Source organism: Helianthus annuus, chromosome 8 (assembly GCF_002127325.2).
Source record: "Helianthus annuus cultivar XRQ/B chromosome 8, HanXRQr2.0-SUNRISE, whole genome shotgun sequence".
Taxonomy (NCBI): domain Eukaryota; kingdom Viridiplantae; phylum Streptophyta; class Magnoliopsida; order Asterales; family Asteraceae; genus Helianthus; species Helianthus annuus.
In genome coordinates, this window is record NC_035440.2 from 6,030,873 (window position 1) to 6,054,409 (window position 23,537).

Sequence of the window (23,537 nt, forward strand, 5' to 3'; positions counted from 1 at the left end):
TAACCACGAAGATCATACCATAACTCGTCATCTCGTCTATTTTAAAAATCCAAGTGATTCTTCGAAATTTAGCAACAATAAAATTTAATTATGGTTGTAAGGAAGATAATTTTTTATTAAAAATGCTATTTTTTGTTGTTATGGCTCCTTTCGAGGTTTCCAAATACATAATAATCTTGGTTAATTTTCCCTATATTAATTATTAAAATTTTCTCTCCTCAAACAACTGCTATTCAATTTTAGTTTGATTTCATTAGTTTACATTTTACCATGCATGTTTTATATGTTATATGGTATATAGTCTATTATTAGTTTACCAACTTATTACAAAGATTTTTTTTTTCTTTTTATTTTACTTTCATTCCTATTAGTTTTCATCTTTTATTTTTAACTTCTATAATTTTTAATTTTCACTTCTATAATTTTTAATTTTCAATCCTATAATTTTCATGTTTTAGTTTTCAACCCATTTGGTTTTCATTTTTTACCACAACACTTTTAGCGTTGCTCTACTATAATTTTCATCTTTTATAAATTTGTCGTTTTACGTTTTATTCGAAATTTTTCCGGTAAACACGTTGCAATGCACATGTGTCAACGTCGATTTTTTTTACTGTCTAACGACCCTGCCACAAATTGTCGATCCTAAGCTAACTTAGTTATGTCTTTATGTTTTACGGTTCGGTTTAATTTTTACGAGTTAACACGCCGCAACGAGAGTGCGTTGTTCAACCTTTTTACGTTTACATTTGTTCGATTTAACAGTTTGCCACGTTTAAATACTAGTAATTATCAATATGATAAAGATAGTACAATTGCACACATAAGAAAATTCCGAAACCATAGTTAAGACGTACAACACATCAATAAAACCTTCGTTTTCCTCCTTAGCAACTTTATCTATGTAAAAAAACGATCACAACATATAATCATAATTATATATAGGGAAATGGTAAAATGAGAAACAACTTAAGTTGTGAGAACCATAGAATTAGACTTTCAAAAGTTTATTTTCAAATTTTTCTCAAATATTTTTTTAAAAAAATCACTTGTTCTAGCAATTAAAAAAAATGTCGCATGCAAAAATTTACATCGCCAAAAAGAAAATTTACATCAGGCTAAAATAAAATTTACATCAGACATAACTAACAACTCTACAATTTTTTTTTGGTTTTACATATATGTTTATAACATTTTTATCTACGTTTGTACAAAGAATGGTAACCCAACTCGTGCGGAAAGTAAGAGTTCTCATTGTTCTCATTACTCGTGGTGGTTTTTAATTGAACCGAGTCCTATATATAATTATATATATTAAAAAGTTATAAATTAATATAACATTTAAATAATCAAATTAAAGTTGGTAATATTAACTCATTAAGTAATATGTCATATCAAACTTTGGTGTAAATAACAATTTTTATACTAACAATACAATGACACATATCAAAGTTACCGATAAGGCTGGCAAATCGTGTTTTAACATGTTTAACAGGTTTCTGATGGCGCGCACAACATAAGTTTCAAACATGATTACGACTCGTTTAACTACTTTCTACCTCATGTTTATAAAACAGTTTTATGTACAAAGATGAATAAATGATAGATCCTAACATTGTAATTTTAATTATTTTAAAAATTAAAAAAGTCAAAGGGTGTATTTTTCAGTCAAACAGGTCTAATCGTGTCTTAATAGGTACCCAATTGCCAGCCCTAGACTTACCGAAATCATAATAAACATCAATAACAAGTACAACAAATAATTAGCCTTCTCATTAGCCGGTTCCTCTCTATCATTCACAGGCAGCCTAACATACTCGCCGGAAACCTCCTCTTCCACCATCATCATTACAATCTCTCCACCACTTGCTACCTTGTACTGCACATACAACACCGTGTTCGCCACCACATAGGGCAAAATCCACACCAAGGACAACAAATTCACGGCTCCAGTGCTCACAATCATGACCCAGTTTGCTACCGGTACAAAATCTTGTAGACCGGCCGAACATGCCATCGCTGTGCTGAAGCCGTATCCTGTGACGAACACTATGGAAAACGCGTGACGTCGAAACTCATTCATTTGATTCGCGCTTTGTTTTAGAGCCTTGAATCCTGATTCTGATTCCAACACTGTGATCGCGGGTGCTGATCCGCATATTGTTATGAAGAATAATACAACGAATGCTAAAGCATATGAAACGATTAAGTTTACAAAGATTGAAAAGACAACGTATATATCTGAACCCAACCCTAACGCTTTAACTCCTTTATTGACTATGATTGCGGACAATGTAAATGCTAGGAAAAGGATGATTACGCTTATTGCACCCGCCACGACTGTGTAGAGAAGAGGGATGTATGAACGCCTAAGCGATTTGAGAGTGGAGGAGAAGGTGAGAGGTTTACGTTGCATGGCTTGGTTTGTGCTATATATGATTAAAGCTATGCCCGTGACGGTGGGGAGGATGACGAAGCAGGCGAATGCGAGTATTGTAATTAGGGTTTTGAGAGTGAGTAGGTTTTGAGAAGAGGTGATTATGGTTTTGAAGAGGATGAGGTTGAATGGGTCGAATTCGGGTGGGGACGAGGAGGAGGAGGAGAAGTAGAATTTAACGGCTGCAGAGGCGGAGAAGGTGAAGGGGAGGAAGAGGAGGGAGATGAGGATGAAATGGAGGGGATTCGCGGTGAGGATTCGGTTTGTTAGACGATAGAGTTGTTGGCGGTTTAGGGTTTCCTGGGAGATGGAGGAAGACATTGTTGAAAGGAAGCTTTAGTTTTGTAAATTATGGGAGGATGAACTATGAAGATAGAGAGGTGATGTTATATAAGGTTCATTAATGGAGTCTAAGTTGAATGTTAGGAAGTTTATCCTATTTTGACCATTTCAGCCTTGGCCAACACGGTTTTAGTGTCTAAAAGAACTGAAAGGTCAAAACTTGACTTAGCTATAATTGTTTTTAATTTGTGTTATAAAATGTCTATATGTAAGAATGTTCAAACAAACCTGTTATAAGTAGATATCCCTCAACTTGGAAATAGCCTAGTGATCTTAGTAAGGGGTTCAATCACTATGTCTACGGTAACCAAGTTTAGCCGTTTAAATAAAAAAAAAAAAAATACTAAGTAAATATCTTTATTTCTTCTCATTTTCCTTGTATCCTACTATAATCTTGATTTTCAGACAGACGGAACGATTCAAGATAGGTGTTTAATTAATATAAGTTAAGTTCACGCATAAAAAGTCTTATCGTACGAAAGACATGAAAAAGCAAAAAAAAATGTGGTGGCATTTTCGTCATTATTTGCTTATAGGGTAATTATCAGAATTACTCTATAAATGATCTTGTAGGGTAATTTTGTAAAATGTTCTTGTAGGGTAATTTTGAAACTTGGAGAGTAATTTTGATACACTTGTATAGTAATTATGATACTCTACAAAATTACCATACAATATCAAAATTATCTTACAAGATCAAAATTACCATACGAGATCATTTGTAAAGTAATACAAGATCAAAATTATCCTACAAGAACATTTTACAAAATTACCCTACAAGATCAAAATTACCCTACAACATCATTTGTAGGGTAATTTTGATAATTACTCTATAAGTAAATAATTACGAAAATGTCACCCTGTTTTTTACCTTTTCACCATATTCGTACGTTTTGTATGATAAGGGTATTTGTATAGGGTAGGCTAAATGTACTCCCTCTTGTTACTTTTTATACCCCCTTCCATAAAATCATATTAAAACTTGTAATATTTACCCCCTATACAAATTATCATTCTAAAAAATATTCTTTTTGTTACAAAACAAATTCAAAAGTGTAAAACAAGATTACAAACGTTTTTTTTTTCAAAAAAAATATATATATTGTCTTTAAATTTTTATTTAAAAAACATATTTTTTAAAAGTTCTTGGATATTATTTTTAAAGACACTTTCTCAAATAGTATTTTGATTATGCTTTTTTATCGAACATTTTTACAATTAAATAATAACATTTTTTTATAAAAAAATGGTTTTGAACTCTCATTTAAAAAAAAAAAAAAGTTAAAGGTCTTACTTTTATAATTTTTAATACTTTAAATGTGTTTATAATATATTTAACAATTTTTATTATTAAAGAGTAATAAAGTTTTTCTTTTAAAATAATGTTTATAGCCCTACCACATATTAATCACTCAAACCATCTATGTAAGTGAACAAATAAACAATAGGTACTAAAATAATTTTATCAAACTATAAATTAACAATCTATATAAGTTCAAATTTAATTAGTGTAAGGAGTATGTTATAAGCAAGTTAAAACCAGTTTAAGACTTTCGATCGAAGTGAACACTTTAAAAATATGTTTTTTTAAATTAGTATAAAAACAAACAAAAAATTTGAAAAAAAAACGTCTACAATAATTTTTTTACACTTTTGAATTTGTTTTGTAACAAAAGAATACTTTTAAAAAATGATGACATGTATAGGGGGTAAATATGATAAGTTTACATGTAATTTTATGGAAAGGGGGTATGAAAAGTAACAAGAGGGTGTACGTTTAGTAGCCCTGATTTGTATTTGATATTTTGTATAATTAATATAACATTATTTTTTGGCTTAAAATCATAATGTGCCACAAAAATTTAATGGGTTAAGTATTAAAGCTGGCTAATAAAAGCAGAGGTCACAAGGAAACTGAAAGTTGCAGTTAGTTAGGATAAGTTTTATTTTAAATTTGTTAGAAGTCATGAGGTAGTTGAGCCAAACTAGAATACTTGCATGGCAAGGATTAATGTCTATGATACACCTCGTGCTTGCTTGCTTTTATACCAACTGTCCCAACAATTACAACCTGTGCCAAGAATGTAAATTCTTCTTTAATGTAGTGTTAATACATGATTCTAGCACCAAAGTACAAGTTGTCTATCTAGTCATTAGATAAGTCGTAGATTCACTAACGACTTCATTTTTCGGAAGAGTTTACCTACGTGAGTAGGTGTACTACATATATCTCTATATCTTTCTCTCTCCTTTCGTGTGTGTGTATATACACATGTATGTATGTAAGACATGCGTGATCATTTTGCTTTACACTTGTGACTATGTACTTGAGGAATATGTCAATATGGAGATCAAATATTTAAGGTGACTGATGTAGAGTTTGTACCTAAGAAATACATATCTTCACATTAAGATACACCAAAAAAAACTTGATGTTTCTACTTGTAATTCCTTTCTTGTTATAGATATTGCATAACACAATCCTTGTGTATCAAGCAGGGGCGGACCTAGCATGTTCCTAGGGGTAGCCCCCGCTACCACTTAACGTTTCGACGGTAGTGTAAATTTTGGAAAAAATTGACGTTTTTTCGATTTCGTTATCTCTTTTTATATGACACGTTGCCCCTATAAAGATTTTCTATCCAGGCACTCCAAATGCTCTCCAGATTTTGAAAGATGGTCAATGGATCAATATTGGAGCCCTTCCTAATGCCTTTGGCTTTGTTGTTAACATTGGTTTTAGGTATGCTAGTCCCATAAGTTAATTAACTTAAACCATATCATTAATTTCTGGAGGTGGAAATTTCAACTCATTTAATCTATATATCTATATCTATATCTATATTCTATATACTATATATAAGCATTTCCTATGTACAAATTTGTAATTTCCTACACAAATTTTAAGACGTCATATCAAAGGTGAAGCATATTTCCCCAATTTTCATACCCTGCTCCCAAATTTGCCCTCCATTTATTGTCGATTGCTTCAAAGTTGGAAGAACTGAAGAAGCAAATGAAACGTATATTAGTGTTACAATTGATTGTGAAACCCTTCATTTGAAGCTATATTGAATGTCGAAATTGATTGATTAGTTATCAATTGTGAAACTGCCCCTCCCTTCAGCGCATTCAATTGAACCCTACACTCACATGCGATTATCAATTCCAGCAGTTCAATCGTCTTTCCTTCAATGGCCCCGTCCGTTTTTGTTGACCCCTCATATTAAGAAGTCGACCATTGAAATCAGCCACAAAGTTCCTACTTGATTTCCCGATTATCAGGTTGAGTTTTGCTCTTCTCTTATGCTATTCGTCCATGAGATTTAGGTGTGTGATTCTGACTTGGTTACTTTGATTTCATACAATCATATATGAACGACTGTTAGGTTATGTCTAATGAGTATTTTCTCTATTGAATTTCGTGGGGGGTGTTTAAAAAAACGGTTCGGTCCATTTTACAGAACTGAGAAATCTTACCAACGGTGGTGGTGCTATTGGTCGTGAAACCTCTAACGACACCCCGATTACCGGTAATAATCTTAGTGATGGATTTTAGTGTGATGGATTTTAGTGGGGGTGTCCATCACTCACCACATGTGAAGGAGAAGGAAGCACAAAGTGTTTGGGAAGAAATCTTCAACGCGTTATCACCACCACGCGTGGTCAGATTCCGTGGCGGCGGTGTTCCATGTGTGGTTCTTCTACTACCACTTAGCGCCCTGTCTCCCCTAAGACTAAGAGGACGTGTTATCCCACAATTCAACATATATATATTTTTCAAAGGAAAATATGTTTTATCAACTAGGTTATATTCCGGAATTGCTTCACGGACATGAAAATTTAAATTGCGTTAATCATAAGGGTATAGGTAAAATTAATGCAAATAAAGTGACATATTACATAAATTACTAACAAAGTGGATTATATCATTAAATATGAAGTTTTCTTTATAAGCCGTGTAAAAAAATCAAGAAAAATGAATATATAAAAGATTTATACAAACATGAACGGATTTGTATGACTTTCAATATGTTCACCCCATTCAACTCATTCCGTTTTCCATTAAAATTTCAAAGTATTACCTTATTTTGAATAACATCTTTCAATATAGTAGTAATCCTTGCTAACGATTCACATGTGTCAACTGAGAAATTCGAAAGAAAACATGAGTTTATTTGTTTAAAAGTAACATGTTTCTCAAACATAAAACGTAAACTTGAATCCATAAATTCAAGAGCCCAATAGAATCTATAACTTTGAGACTTTAAGCTAAAAATAATGTAAATAACTAAATTTTCAAATACTCATTTAAATTCACACAATAATCTTATTAACTACCTGGCCGTACAGAAGAAAATATTTTCCAAATATTTATGTTGAAATTAGCTTTCTCAACGACATTAACTTTCTCATACCTTATTAGTCTTCATCATTGTTAACACCTTTATTAATATTTAATAGACTCGAGTTGAAATATATGGAAAGGAGGCGTAAAGAAGTTGATCACAACTCTGACCAATTCATCAAAAACTGTTTTCATATAAAAAAAATTCTAAAATCTATAAACTATAAATCCAAGAATGAAAATCTAAGAGTTTGATGAAACAGTTCCACTACCGCTTGAAAGTGATCAATCAGGATTCATTTGATACTCTTCTTACCACTTCTTATATTTAGTAGACTTTGTATTTGGTTCTAACGCATGATACAAATTATATATTTTTAATAAACAAGGATTTATACGAGGAAAAAACCTTTGATCAATGAATGATCTCCGGCATAAAAAACCTCGGGTGATAGAAACTACCGATCACCAACTATATTAAACAAACAAAGTTTACAACTTCGGATGATAACAAGCTTGATACAATGATTGCTAGAGTGTAAGTGTGTGTAATCGCCAAGAGTTTGCATAGAGTTCGAGAGCTGTGAATGTGTGTCACTAATCATGCTAAATAAAGCTTGTTATCCCCTTTAAAATTAGAGATTATCTAAGTAACAAACTATCCGAAATAGGTGCAAGCTTCCCCACGATCACCACAACGGTCATGGAGTCATTGCACGTGCAAAAATGTCAAGCATATTCACCTAGAACCTAGGTATGATCAAGTCTTATTCGAATACACCTATAAAACAAGTTTAAAAACAATGGAAACAATGATTAGTTTAGAATAACAATGAGGATCCTGGATTCTTAGCCTTCCTGTATCATCTCATGAGGATCCTCGATCCATACTAAACTGAGGATCCATGATCCAGGCTATACTTGAGGATCCATGATCCACATGCTGTAAATTTTTATCCCTAACAATAGATTTGAGAGACGTTTAACTAAAACTATTAAGAACTATATTACCTGTCGTAAATAGTGAGGGTCTTGACACTTGCTTCTTCACGATGTAGCTGGCGTCGCCGGGTCAAGACGGGAGGGGGGGACGGGTCCATACCGTGTAGCCTAAGGACACCCGAGACGCACCGTAAAGAAGCAAGTCTCACGCGTGGACTTGCATGATACACCACCGCCACCATTGAACAAAACGCGTGAACTTTATAACGAGTGGCCATCATGACGCGTGAAGAATTGAAGGTGCCGCACACCATGTTCGATGGAGATGAGTGTGTGGTGAGTGATGGACACCCCCACTAAAATCCATCACTAGTGATGGATTTTAGTGTGATGGATTTTAGTGGGGGTGTCCATCACTCACCACATGTGAAGGAGAAGGAAGCACAGAGTGTTTGGGAAGAAATCTTCAACGCGTTATCACCACCACGCGTGGTTAGATTCGGTGGCGGCGGTGTTCCACGCGTGGTTCTTCTACCACCACGTAGCGCCCTGTCTCCCCTAAGACTAAGAGGACGTGTTAGCCCACGATTCAACATATATATATTTTTCAAAGGAAAATATGTTTTATTAGACAACTAGGTTATATTCCGGAATTGCTTCACGGACAGGAAAATTTAAATTGCGTTAATCATAAGGGTATAGGTAAAATTAATGCAAATAAAGTGACATATTACATAAATTACTAGCAAAGTGGATTATATCATTAAATATGAAGTTTTCTTTATAAGCCGTGTAAAAAAAATCAAGAAAATGAATATATAAAAGATTTATACAGACATGAATGGATTTGTATGACTTTCAATGTGTTCACCCCATTCAACTCATTACGCTTTCCATTAAAATTTCAAAGTATTACCTTATTTTGAATAACTTCTTTCAATATAGTAGTAATCCTTGCTAACGATTCACATGTGTCAACTGAGAAATTCGAAAGAAAACGTGAGTTTATTTGTTTAAAAGTAACATGTTTCTCAAACATAAAACGTAAACTTGAATCCATAAATTCAAGAGCCCAATAGAATCTTTAACTTTGAGACTTTAAGCTAAAAATAATGTAAATAACTAAATTTTCAATTACTCATTTAAATTCACACAATAATCTTATTAACTACCCGGCCGTACAGAAGAAAACATTTTCCAAATATTTATGTTGAAATTAGCTTTCTCAACGACATTAACTTTCTCATACCTTATTAGTCTTCATCATTATTAACACCTTTATTAATATTTAATAGACTCGAGTTCAAATATATGGAAAGGAGGCGTAGAGAAGTTGATCACAACTCTGACCAATTCAGCAAAAACTGTTTTCATATAAAAAAAATTCTAAAATCTATAAACTATAAATCCAAGAATGAAAATCTAAGAGTTTGATGAAACAGTTCCACTACCGCTTGAAAGTGATCAATCAGGATTCATTTGATACTCTTCTTACCACTTCTTATATTTAGTAGACTTTGTATTTGGTTCTAACGCATGATACAAATTATATATTTTTAATAAACAAGGATTTATACGAGGAAAAAACCTTTGATCAATGAATGATCTCCGGCATAAAAAACCTCGGGTGATGGAAACTACCGATCACCAACTATATTAAACAAACAAAGTTTACAACTTCGGATGATAACAAGCTTGATACAATGATTGCTAGAGTGTAAGTGTGTGTAATCGCCAAGAGTTTGCAGAGAGTTCGAGAGCTGTGAATGTGTGTCACTAATCATGCTAAATAAAGCTTGTTATCCCCTATAAAATTAGAGATTATCTAAGTAACAAACTATCCGAAATAGGTGCAAGCTTCCCCACGATCACCACAACGGTCATGGAGTCATTGCACGTGCAAAAATGTCAAGCATATTCCCCTAGAATCTCGGTATGATCAAGTCTTATTCGAATACACCTACAAAATAAGTTTAAAAACAATGGAAACAATGATTAGTTTAGAATAACAATGAGGATCCTGGATCCTTAGCCTTCCTGTATCATCTCCTAAGGATCCTCGATCCATACTAAACTGAGGATCCATGATCCAGGCTATACTTGAGGATCCATGATCCACATGCTGTAAATTTTTATCCCTAACAATAGATTTGAGAGACGTTTAACTAAAACTATTAAGAACTATATTACCTCTCGTAAATAGTGAGGGTCTGGTTAACCAGGTTGAAAACGCCTAAAAACCAGTGAAGTGATGGTATAAATAACGGTACGTACAACTATATAAAAAAGCAGTTGGATAAATTATTTAATACAAAACAAATTAAAACAAGGAAAATGAAGCACTATGGATAGGACCTCGTCAACGCAAGATATCGGAGGAAAAGGTTCGACCGCCCCGGTGAAGTAACCTTTGTACGTCTGATCCATATTCCTTTGAAAATTCATCTGGAAATATGGGGGTAAAATGGACCAACGATTGGTTGCAACTCTTGAATGACACAAAGGGCGTAAAAAATGTTAAAAGATTAACCGGTTAAAGTCAAATTAACTAGTATAACCGATTAACCGAATCAGTTATTAAACTTAACCGGCTTGTGCACCTCTAATTTTATGTGTATTTTCAAAGAAGTGTAATCCCGTAATTAAACATAACCGTTTGATTAATTTCGTCATGTCATGTACTTGCAAAAATATGATCCCAACTTTGTCCTGACTATTGACATTCAATGCATCTCTAATTAACCATTCCGCCCCTCTCAAAGAATACACCGAGTGACCGAAAAGCTACACACTTAAAGAGTTATATCTAACTTCGATTTCATTACAAATGGTCACTTGGTCTAGTGACATCATACGTTTATTCTTATTAAAGTGGTGCGGGTTCGAATCTTATAAAGTGAATAACATATAAAAAAAATTCAGAGTATATTTTAGAGGGATTTGTGTATTCACGGTTAAAAAAATAAGTTGGATTTTTAAATATTTGACCAATCAGGTTTAGTGGTGCACAAAAAAAAAACCCGAACCAGGAAAAAAAACCAAACCCGGGTATTAAAAATTTTGTATCCGAACTCGGCCCTACCCATAGGTTATGGTCCTTGTATGCTATTTCAGTTTAGTACCCGAACCCGAGTTTTTTTATACCCGCTTTGTATCCGCGTTTTTTTGTATACCCCAGTTTAATAATACCTGTACCCAGGTTTTAGGAATATCCACACCGGGTCTTACGAATACCTGATACTGGGTTTTATGAATGTATGCACTTTGATTATTTTAGTTCCTAGTAACATGTAATCTTGTTAAATTAAAGCTTTATATTATTAAGGTTCATGTGTTATAAACCCAAAAATGAAGTTGGAAACGAAAAACTACAGAGTAAAAGTGAAACAGAAAGATGCAGACATACTGGACCAACAGTGATTTTGGGTTTTTTTTACCCAATTCGGGTTTATTTAATACCTGCCCGAGTGTTTTTCATACTCGAACCCTACCGGAACCCCCAAAAATAGGGTATTTTAATACCCGGGTATAGAAAACTCGAACTCGGGTACACCAGGTATAGTTTTCCTAGCAAATACGCGGACTTGAACTTGACCCGCGTATTGAAAATACCCGGAAAACCAATACCTGATGATACCTGTATGAGGATATACTACCTGCTTGAGCAGCTGCAAGTGCCGCAGCAACTTGAGCTTGAACGAGAGCCTCTAGCTGGGCTTGTGTCATGTTAATTCGTCCAGACATGATCTTCATAGTGAAAGTAACGTAAGTGAGAGTGGTTCGCGAGTAGGGCGATGACAGAAAAGCGTAAGCACGTAGGTATTCTCATGTAATAAAGTCATGTGTATCTAAGCGTAATGCGAGCAAAGTTCTATGTAACTCTAGCATGCAGATAATAAACATAAACCTTATTACCTAGGATGTCGAGTCTTGCACGTGGAGCGAAGCGTCGTTGTGGATCGTTGAGAGCACTGTTCTGGTTATAGTCTGGTTTTAATAAAAACGTTTTCCCATATTAAAACCAAGTTCTCCATAACCAATGGCTCTGATACCAATCTGTCACACCCCCAAAATCCCACACGCGGAGTACCACCGCTTGGAGGCGTGACGTGACCAGGATCAAGCCACCAATCATATCGAACATAGCATTTAATAATAAAAGTAGATAAAGTAATTCATCACGACAAGATTGATGTTCAAAACCAAACTTTGTTTAAGTAGCGGAAGCATAATAATGAAAACCCAAATAAGTTATAAGTTCAAATATCGTTCACGATCCGTATCCCATAACGACCTGCTCCTCCCTGTGCAAGCTCCATAATGTACCTAAGGTCCTGCAAGGCATGCAGCAGATAATCAACAACTAGTTGAGCGAGTTCACAGTTAACAGTTCAGTAATAGTATAGTGTGAGTAGCGTTTTGTTCGTTTGTTAAGTCGTATATCGTTTAGTTCGTATCGCGGCCTCCCAGGCAGGTGTGCGAAGATATTAGGGGATGTTCCTCCCGAGTATTCTAGACTAGGTTTGTTTGTATCGCGGCCTACCAGGCAGGTGTGCGAAGATTAGCAGATTACAGTTCGCGGCCTTCCAAAGGCAGGTGTGCGAAGTCAGTCATAATATCGCGGCCAACCCTTGGCAGGTGTGCGAAGATCGTTCAATAAGTGTTACTAGTCTAGTAGTAGGTTCCATCATCTAAGTATGTACAGTAAATCATCAAATCCCCATTCCCACCCTGGGAACCCCATGCCTTGGCTGTGTGAACTCACCTTGGATTGCTCGGCAGATACACAGAAAGTACAGGTAAGCTAGTAAGTGGTCAACCACGTCCTATCATGGTTATTATACAAGTCAGGTTTGGTTCAAGTAATGCACGCATGAATCATAGCAAACACGTATAGCATGCAAACAATCAAAGTATAACATTCACCACTTGTGCGGTTCGGATGTCCAAGCCCAAACTATACCCGGCCCAACTAACATAAACAGTCCAATTAGCAGTCAAGTACGTAAGTCCAATTATCTGGCCCAATCGATTGGGCCCGTGATAGTGCATGGTCCAAAACAGTGTGTGCGAAATAACTGGTCTCGAGTCGCAACCAGCGATCTCGAGTCAAGTCAATGCGGTCTCGAGTTGTGTTGGTCTCGGGGTCTCGAGTCGCAATGTGGAGGTCTCGGATCATCATGGTCCACTCGAGACTTATACGGTCTCGAGTCGCAATCCGGAACTCGCAAACTCGGTCTCGAGTTGTGCTGTTGTGGGTCGGTGTGAGGTCTCGAGTCGAGATGGAGAGTTCTCGACTCGCAACCGTGTCGAGACTAGCCAATGCAACAAACTTCCTGATTTCATGCAGATCGGTTGCAATTCATTTAATCCGTTTCAAGGTTTCCAAAAATACACCAAATCAATTAACATGTAAACAGTTTCTGGTTTTAGGATTTATCGATCAAACAGGGATTTCCGAACATAAATTCTTATGAACACTAACATGAATAAATATGAACACCAATATATCATAAAACATACAATCGGATTAACCTTTATAATCTAACCCTATTATCCGAGTTCATCATATCACTGCCGATTACTTCAAGCATCAATTGATTAACAACTCTATATCGATCTATAATATGGTACAAGTGAGCCGATTTCATGACAAGTAAACATGTAACAATCAATCAACATAATCAATCCTCATCATCTAAACATCATGTAAACGCATAGATCATAACATCACCACATACAATCGAATAACAAGCAAACAATATAACACTAACCGGATTAAAGTGTGGAACGAGGGATGATCCGATTACAAGGCTTCGAGAATTGAGGGGTGTTGCCGTCGGGTTTCAAGAGAAACGAGAGAGAGGAAAAGAGCTTCTAGGGTTTGTGTGTGTTAATGTGTTTTTGCAAAACAATGAAAATCAAACCCCTACATTTGGTTTTGTGGTTGCGAGTGGGGAGTGGGCCGAGCCTAACTCGGCTGCCTTATGGTGTCCGATTACAAGGAGTGGCCCGAATGGGCTTGTGTGACCGGTTGAGCCTTGTGCGGTCGGGTTATGGTGTGCGGTTTGGGCTCGTTCACTATACTAACATTTAATACACACATATCACATAAACATAACATTCAATCATTAGAGTTCACGTAATCACAACTAGTTCAACAGTTACACGTAATATAAAAGACGGAAAAGTACGAGTTGTCACAATAAATTACCTTACCCTTGTAAGAAAGGTTATGATCATCAAAGGCAAATTGTCTAGCGTAGTGAATCTTCAGTGAAAATGCCTCTCTTTCTCCACCTGAAACAACGATGAAAATCGAAATCCATTGTGCACAACGTACCATATTTTGCTTCGTAATCAGACAGTTGATTCTCTGCTCTAAAACGGTTCATCGTGTTCAAACCCTACAACTCATTCGACGGTGAAATTGGGGGTTTTGATTTGGAATTGGGGATGATATAAAAAAGAGATTGATGGGTTTTCCAAGTGTTCCGTGTATAAGAATTATTATTTTCTTTTAATAGGAATTAGGTGTGTGTGAGTGACAATTATACCCTCACGTTTAGGGCACGTGAGGGTGTCTCAGTTACTTATTAACAGCACATTGACGTTAATACCTGATTGTGTTAATAAATCAAAAGTTAATACCCTGAAATGTGATTTTAAAACATTAGTACCTTAGCATGTTACTTTGTGTAAACCACATGGACTAACGGTGTATTTAACTCTATTAACTTATAAAAAAATAAAAAAAATAAATAGATTTTATGTTAATTAAGAGATATAATAAAAAGTTTAAAAAAATATAGATTTTATAAAATTGATTTAAACTTAAAATAAAATTAGGTGTTAGTACCCGAAGGTGTTGGAACTCGTTGGTAGTCGTCACAATGGAGGATTCCTTAGACGAGCCAAACGGGTCGAATAATCAAGTACGGCATGGTTAATGCTCCGGATTAAGATGAATTGAACCTTTGATAATGGATAATATATAACATATTAGATTTGTGAGATTTAATGCATTGGCATCCTAGAAACTGAAATCCGAGAGTTGGGTTTTAATGAAATAACCAAACCAAACAAAGGCATGAATTTCAAGGTACTACCGTAAGTTACGGTGGTACCGTAACTTACGGTAAAGGTCAGGGACTTACGGTGGTTCACTTCTGCTTTACGGTGGACCAAAAGACTTCCAGGACTCACCGTAACTTACGGTGACACCGTAAGTTACGGTGGAACCAGAAAGCTTTTATTTATTTTATTTATCTAATATTTGATGTTGGATCTTATGTTTATGTGTTGTATACAAAAAAAAAATTTTAGGGATGAGCTCGGTACCAACCGATATCGGTACCAAAAATACCGGTACCGAATATACACGGTATGATACCGGTATTTGAGGGTAAATGGTACCGTACTCGTACTGAATATAACCAGTATGATACGGTTTGATACCGGTATTTGAGCGTAAAACCAGTAAATACCAGTACTGAAAATGTCAAAAATCGGTACTAAAAACGTATCCGGTTCAGTAAATTTAATACCGGGTATCATTTGCTCATCTCTAAGGACTGTACCTGGGTTTATACCCGAACCCAGGTATATGTATAGCTGGGCCTTTAGGTTTCTGTCAGGATATAAGCCCACTCATTAACTCGTGTAATAATATAATAATAAGTTTTTCAATGTCTAAAAAGAAAAACCCTCACCAAATCTTCAAACAGGCCACCCAGCGTTGAATATAAACAAGATCTTCTTGAGGTCGCTATAAAACCCTGATCTTCTTGTACATTCTGGTCGGTCGAAACATTCGAACTTGAAGATCCCCTTGTGAATCAAAGGTCAGTTTTACCTCACACTATTCACATGTTTAATATTCCAAGTTTGATTATTTGTTCTGTTTCAGGATCCCTGCAATTGGTTGTTGCCCAATTCTGCATCTTTTTATAAATATTTTGCTATATTTACTTTTTTTCTTGTTGCTAGTTGTCATTAGGTGTAAACCTAAAATTTTGACTTTTGAGGGTCAACTATTCATCACAAAATCCCAATTAGATATTACTGTTTGATACTTGATTACTTCAATTGGAATGGGCTCTTGCTGGATTTAGGGGTGTTCATTAATTGAATCCGAAAAACGCATAATTCGGTTAGGTTCGAATTCGTTATTCGGGTAAGAATAATCGAATCAGGTCCTTATCCGAACTCGGTTTTTGAATTTGGGAATTTGGGGGGGTTACAAAACAGAGCCAAAACAAATTAGGGGCTAAGTAGTTAATGCGATAAAATATCGGATATCGGTCAAGGACCGATATTTGAGATATCGGTTATCACGGTGGGATATCGGTCATTTTAATATCATGCTAAATTTATATATATAGCAATATAACACTAACAATTGTAACAAGTAAGAACTGACTAAGACTTAAAACACTAACATTTAACAGTAACAACTAACAATTAAGACTTAAAACACTAATAGCAGCAATAAGAAGAAAAATGAACGGTAGAAATAAGAAGAATGGTACTGATATCGGGAAAATCGGTGATTTATCGATCAAATATCGGTCCTATATCGGTCAAATATAGGACAATATCGTTGATATTATCGGTACCGATATTCTGACCAATATCTTGTACCGCTATTTCGGCAGGGGACCGATAACCGATATATCACTGATATATCGGTTGATATATCGGGATATTAACTACGTAGATTAGGGGTAGCTTTAAACATATTGAAATAGTGTACCTTCAAACTACAGAACAATAACATGATTTCGATTGAACATCAAATTTCTCGGATAGATTGATCTCGACAAAACAATAGCTCGATAAGTCAATGTGTTCTCAAACCGTGATCAACAGAAAATAATTTAGAACAAAATAAGCTTGTAATTTGTTCAATGTGAACATAAGATCATTAACGCTTGATTGAATGGTTAGGGGATGTTTGGCAACATCTGAATGGTTAAGTGCTGAACCAGTAAGAGGTCTGAACCATTAAATGCTGAACCAGTAAGAGGTCTGAACCATTAAGAGCCGGTATAATGCTTAACCGTTTAGAGGCAAATGTCTGACAAATTCAGATTAGAGGTCTTAACCATTCAGACTCTGTATAATGCTTAACCATTCAGAGGCAAATGTCTGAACCATTCAGACATCTGCTCGTAAAACAAACAGTCTGAATCATTAAATGCTGAACCAGTAAGAGGTCTGAACCATTAAGAGCCTCATTAAGAGGTAAACAAACAGCCCCTTAATCGGTTGAGATTTAAGAACGCTCATTGTTCAATAAGAGACTAGAGACGCATACGATATCGAACGTTCGAATTCAGTTTAAAAATGTTCAACCCGAATAACTCGATTCGATGAACACCCCTATTGATTTCATTATTGTATAATCTTACACTGTTATGTGATTCTTGTTTGTTGGTTTAACCAAAACATGTTGTCTAAATTATCAGGCCCGATAGGCGAAAGGGCGGAAAGTTGGTATGGATATTAAACAAAGAACTCAAATATACAACAATCTGTGTAGTTTCGCGAGAAAATGTATTTACAGCATCCTTTCAGTAGCCACATTACCGAATCATATCGCCTTCATAATGGACGGCAACAGAAGATACTCAAAGCAACACAATTTAGTCGACGGGGAAGGACATAAGGTCGGATATTCATCGTTAATGTCGATGCTTAGATACTGCTACGAGCTAGGTGTGAAGTACGTGACGGTGTACGCTTTTAGTATAGAAAATTTCAAAAGAAGCCCGGAAGAAGTCCGATCGTTAATGGACTTAATGGAGGAAAAAATCGAAGGGTTAATAAAAGAAGAGAGCCTCGTTAACCAATACGGCGTTCGCGTTCACTTTGCGGGTAACCTTAAACTGTTATCGAAACCCGTGCGGTTAGCAGCAGAACGCGCTATGAAGGCGACTGCTAAAAACTCTAAAGCGGTGTTGACGATCTGTATCGCGTATACTTCCACCGATGAAATTTTGCATGCTGTTGAAGAATGTTGTGAAGAAAAACGGGACGACGTTAAAGTTTCGAATGACGGAAAATACGAAAAAGATGTGATTAATGTTGTAGATATTGAAAGGCATATGTACATGGCGGTTGCACCCGATCCCGATATTATTATCCGTACATCCGGTGAGACGCGTTTGAGTAATTTTCTTTTGTGGCAAAGCAGTAACTGCTTGTTGTGTACGCAGTCTGTTTTGTGGCCCGAAATTGGTTTTCGGCATCTGGTTCGGGCAATTTTGGAATTTCAACATAAGTTGTATTATTTAAACAAACAGAAGCAGACATGAAGTGTAATCTAGGATTCCTGGGTGTGGTTGTTTTTAACTTCTATATCTTGTTGTATTCTAGTTTTGATTGTGTTTTTGAACTCGGGTTCGGTTTTTGTATCAGTATCCTTGCCTTTGCCTTCGGAATTGATTTTTTCGTATCAATTCGGTACCCATGTTTTAGTATTTTTGGTATCGGTACTTTCGGTTCGGTACGGTACCGGTAAAATACCGATTTTTACCTTGAAATGCTGGTACCGTACCGAACATTTTCGGGACCAGTACCTAGTTTTTGTGATTTTCGGTAGCGGAACCATGCTCATTCTCTATTATAATTAGTAATTTGAGATCAATAAATCTCAAAGGGAAGTCAATTATGAAATATAAGCATGATACTGTGTTGTTTATTTTGTTAATGAATTGGATGTTTTTAAACCATATGGTGTGGGCTCACCCCCCCTGCCACATCACCTCCATAGCGCCTCAAACATCGTTTGGGGGGGGGTATGGGTGGCTTCGCCATCTGCATCACAAGCGATAAAGGAAGTAAGTGGCGGGGGGGGGGGGGGATGAATTTGATCCAATCAGATTCCTTTTTTAGTTTCTTTTTATTTTTATATTTAGTTAAAAGGGGACTTGATTCCACACCGTGCAAGTTGACGATAAAGCCCCCGTTGTCACACCACCCAACTTATGATTCTTCGCTAACAAATACCTCTTCTTTAAGGAGAGACAAGTGGATATGTGTTGTGATTTGTGAACAATCGTCACTAACAATATTGGGTTTGGAGTTAGAGTTGGGTTTGGTATGGGCCTAAATATCTGAATTTGGGTTAACCCAGCTCACTCCGATTGTATTTTTGACTTGTGAGTCAAGTTATTTCAACTCTATTTATGTTTTCAAACATATACTTTTGAAAAATAAAAGTTTTAAATTGTAAGTCTTTATGTAAAACTAGTAATAAGATCCGCGCGCGTTGCGGTGCGGGCACTTCGCAAACGTCAAATGAATTAGTCCAAGCGTTATGCGTATGATTAAACTCAGTTTAACCTATATAAGTATCGTGATTGGATCAAAACGTAAAGTAAATTGAATTTATACCATACAATCATAAGATATTATATGCGACCCTACTAACTTGAATACCGTCAAGTCAAAACGAATATGCGACTTGAATCATATGTAGGAAATGTACAAAATAAAGCACGGAAGTGTACACCAAGTTAACGTTGAAACATAGACAAAGTCGAACTTATAGGAAAACGTATACGAAATTTGTGTCGAAATGTAGACAAACTCGAATATTGTACCGACTATGCGGCGTGATTATATATAGATTATTAGCGACCCTTTACGTTAAGGTAGACCAAATCGAATTTAATCGACGAATCAAAATGTATTGTATTTGACCCGATTGTTTTTTAAACAAATGACACGTACATAGAAGTATGCTCGAAAACGTATTATAATTGAAAACAAAATTTACTTCGAAACTTAGACCAATTTGAATTTATATTGTCAAATCAATACGTATTATATTTGACCTGAATAGTTTTTGAGCAAAACTGACATCGAAACATACATAAAAAGGGTAAGCACAAAAACGTATTATATTTTATCTGACTTGTTTTCAAACAATTTTTTTCATCGAAACGTACACCAACACATTTTTATACCAACACGTACATAAAAATAAGCACACAACAATTTTTTTAAGTTAACGACCGAATGAATTAAGAAAAAAACAAAATATATATACTCTTGATGGTGTCAAAGTAACATTTTATAAAGTTTACAAAAAGTTAAGGGGTTGAAAATTACATTGCCTAAACTAAAGGGTCTAAAAAAGGGATGAAAATGAAAGTTGAAAAACTTGGATGTCAAAAAAGAATGTCTAAGGGGGTAAAAATGAACTTTGAAAAATCATGAGGGCTTAAAAGAGGAATGTCCACCGACATTCCTCTTTAAGATTATATAAATATTAATGTATATTAAAAACCTGATTTTATGTCCTGTTTGAAGCATTAAAAACTTTTGAAGTTGGTATTTTTTTATAGTATCTATCATTATTTAATAATATATGTATATGTAAAGTAATAAATTTATATAGAATAAATGTTGAAAGATGGGTTTTTTTATTTAAACCTAACATGCAACGATGGTTTTTTAGACGAAATATAGTTTGAAAAACGATAGCTTTTAATAAAAGGGTTTAAAAAAAAAAAAAAACTCAATAGATTGTGCATTTGTGCTTTTTTGTATCTATAACTTTCAATAGTTGCAAAGCTATCGCTTTTAATTTTTTAGGTGAAAGCATTTAGATATCAACGATCAACCAAGAGTATTTTAATTCGGATCAAAGGACGGTTACAATTCAGTTATGCCGGTTTTGATGGGAACTTTGGTCCAAACATTTTTAGGAAAATGTTACACCAAACTGGTTGGATTAGGTGGGTCATGGACCGATGGTTCAACAAGGGATGAGAGTTTAAACCTCATTGTGAACATTTAAGTGGATTTTAGGTGGTGTAGATATAAGGAGTGTGTTGATGGTTCTAAAAATATATAATATTATTAGATAATTTTTTGTGTATTTATATACTCAATAATTATTAAAGATTTTTTTTGTATTTATATACTTAATAAAATAACATATGTTAACTGAATTTAAAGAGTAAACTGCCATTTTGGTCCCTTTGGTTTGGTTATTTTTGCCACTTTAGTCCAAAACTCAAACTTTTTGCATCTAGGTCCCTGTGGTTTCAGTTTTATTGCCATTTTGATCAAGAAATGAAATCAGGTCATATTTGTCTTATAAAAGTTTGCTATTTTGTCCTTTTCCGCATGAGCAAAATGATCATTTTTTTTTATAAATAAATACCATATTTTATAAGACAAATATGACCTGATTTGCCCATGAAAAAATGACAAAATTGCAGGATTTTATAAAACAAATATGACCTGATTTTATTTTTGGACCAAAATGACAATAAAACTGAAACCACAGGGACCCAGATGCAAAAGGTTTAAGTTTTGAACTAAAATGCCAAAAGTGAACAAACCTCATGGACCAAAATCGCAGTTTACTCGAATTTAAATTAATACAAATTAAATATAGTTTAAGAAGACTTGGTGAGAATTAGGTTTGCTTGTAGGTCCCACGTAACAATTCAAAAGTTTCACACATCTCCCCATGATGGTGACGATGAATTTAAAGAAAAGGGACCGCGTGATTTAACTCATTTAAGTATTCACGTCACATTATTAAAAACATAACCATTAAATAATATAAAATTTAATAGAATATTGTGACTATTCATTTTTAATTTGCTAAGTAAATTTAAATAATTAAATAATGTTGATGGTATGATCTCAAATGTCGCATAAACCATATGAACGTGAAATCATACTAACAATTAATTCCATAAAACACTTAGCTTGTTCTAAGTTTCCTATGCGGAGTCCGCTCACGTACGCACAACTATGACAGCTCATAAAAATACAATCAATACAAGTGGCAACAGCCTGTAGCTAATTAGTGTGCGGCAGGCTCTGCCAGACAATTCCCAGAAAGATCAATCGTGCAGGGGACAAACAGTACAAAAGGACAATGACATTTAGCCAATCAGCTTGAATAATTCACAGCTCCATGATCTCCACTCACAGCTGATAACAGACTGGTCAACAAGTACATTTGACAAACCGCGTGTCACCAATCATGGTGCGCCAACGTTTCTCCACCTCTGCAGACACTACATGTTGTGTCAGATGGGACCAAATGGATATTCTAAGGTGGTGACGTCAGGCCTATGAGCCCATCAACCAATCTCCTTCTCCAACACTTCAGCTATAAATACTAACCTCAACCACATGTTTAAGAATTCGATTTCTCACTCTCTCACTCTTAACACACACACACATTGTTTTAACCTAGAGTTGTCTTTGACATAAAGTTGGATTGGTCCGAGAGCTCGTCCCTTCTATAAATCGTCAAACAATATGAGAAATTTTGACTTCATAACATGATTCCTAAAAATAATATCCCCAACAAGAAAATCATGTTACGAGGTCAAAATTTCTCATATTGTCTTACTTCGAATTCAAGCTAATCATGTTTGACGATTTTAGGAAATACCTTGTCTTTGCTATTTATTTAGCAATCATGTTATGAAGTCAAAATTTCCCATATCGTCTTACTTCGAATTCAAGCTAAAGTTGTTTTTTACTCGTCCGACATGTTCGTTACGTAGCCCTACTTAAGTGCTTCTATCTCTTCATAACTTCTTACCATCTTCTTCGTGGTCTAGATCAACTGTTAACCACCAATGAGGATTTTGAAGAACTGAGGACTAATTCCTTTAATAACATTTTTGACCCATATACTTTTTTAAGAAATAATATGATATTTTAACCCGTGTAATGCGGCATGTTCGCATTCAAAACCTTTATGTAACATGCTGCATTGAAAGCACTGAACCCGGTGAAAAAAATCAAATACCGATACCAGTAATGATGTAGTTCGGATGATATCCATGCACTGCAAGGAAAAAACCAATTATATTTGGCTGGTTTGATTTTGAAGAACCGTAACGTAGATGATAATATATGTGTCGCCACGATATAATCAGAATTTTATAACATGTTGTATTATAATATTAAAATAGTGAAAAGGGTAACGGTGTGACTTAAAAAAAAGGTAAACTATGACGTAGTTTTGATGATCTATACATTTGTGTTTCGATCACTGCTATATTAATTACCATTAACAACTCGATTTCAAACAAAATTTATATCGATGCATACATAAAATAAATACATTGCAACATAATAAAGTTTTATACAACACTGTATCTAAAAAGTTATAATAGAAAAATAAAAATAATAAAAATATTAGTGCTCCGCAAAACATAATATCAATATTAAAAAATATAATAAAAATATATAAGAGTAAAAAACCTTAGGATCTAGATGGTAATTTTTAATGGGTCAATTTTATAACCTACAAACGGTCATGCTTAAAACACTTTTTACCAAGTTCTTTAAACCTTGTAAAAAGTAAGTTGATTTTAAGAGATACTTTTTTTGGGCAATTAAGATTGTATATTTCTATTGTTTTATAGCTTAGTGGTATATTAGGGCTGAGATAAGATTTTGAGACTAATAGGTCTT

The 23,537-nt window shown here is 34.9% G+C and overlaps 1 protein-coding gene across 1 annotated transcript; it reads left to right on the forward strand.

Annotated features, from left to right (window-relative positions):
• The first annotated feature begins 15,743 nt into the window (after positions 1–15,743).
• On the forward strand, positions 15,744–18,490 carry LOC110871869 (dehydrodolichyl diphosphate synthase 6-like). Its single transcript, XM_022120620.2, has 2 exons — positions 15,744–15,913; positions 17,540–18,490. The coding sequence occupies exon 2, from the start codon at positions 17,570–17,572 to the stop codon at positions 18,386–18,388; it is 819 nt and encodes a 272-aa protein (XP_021976312.1). The 5' UTR covers positions 15,744–15,913; positions 17,540–17,569; the 3' UTR covers positions 18,389–18,490.
• Positions 18,491–23,537: the final 5,047 nt, after the last annotated feature.

What these genes read in the sequence shown, in the direction of transcription:
- LOC110871869 (XM_022120620.2), top strand. Translation starts at nt 17,570, where the DNA reads ATGGATATTAAACAAAGAACTCAAATATACAACAATCTGTGTAGTTTC.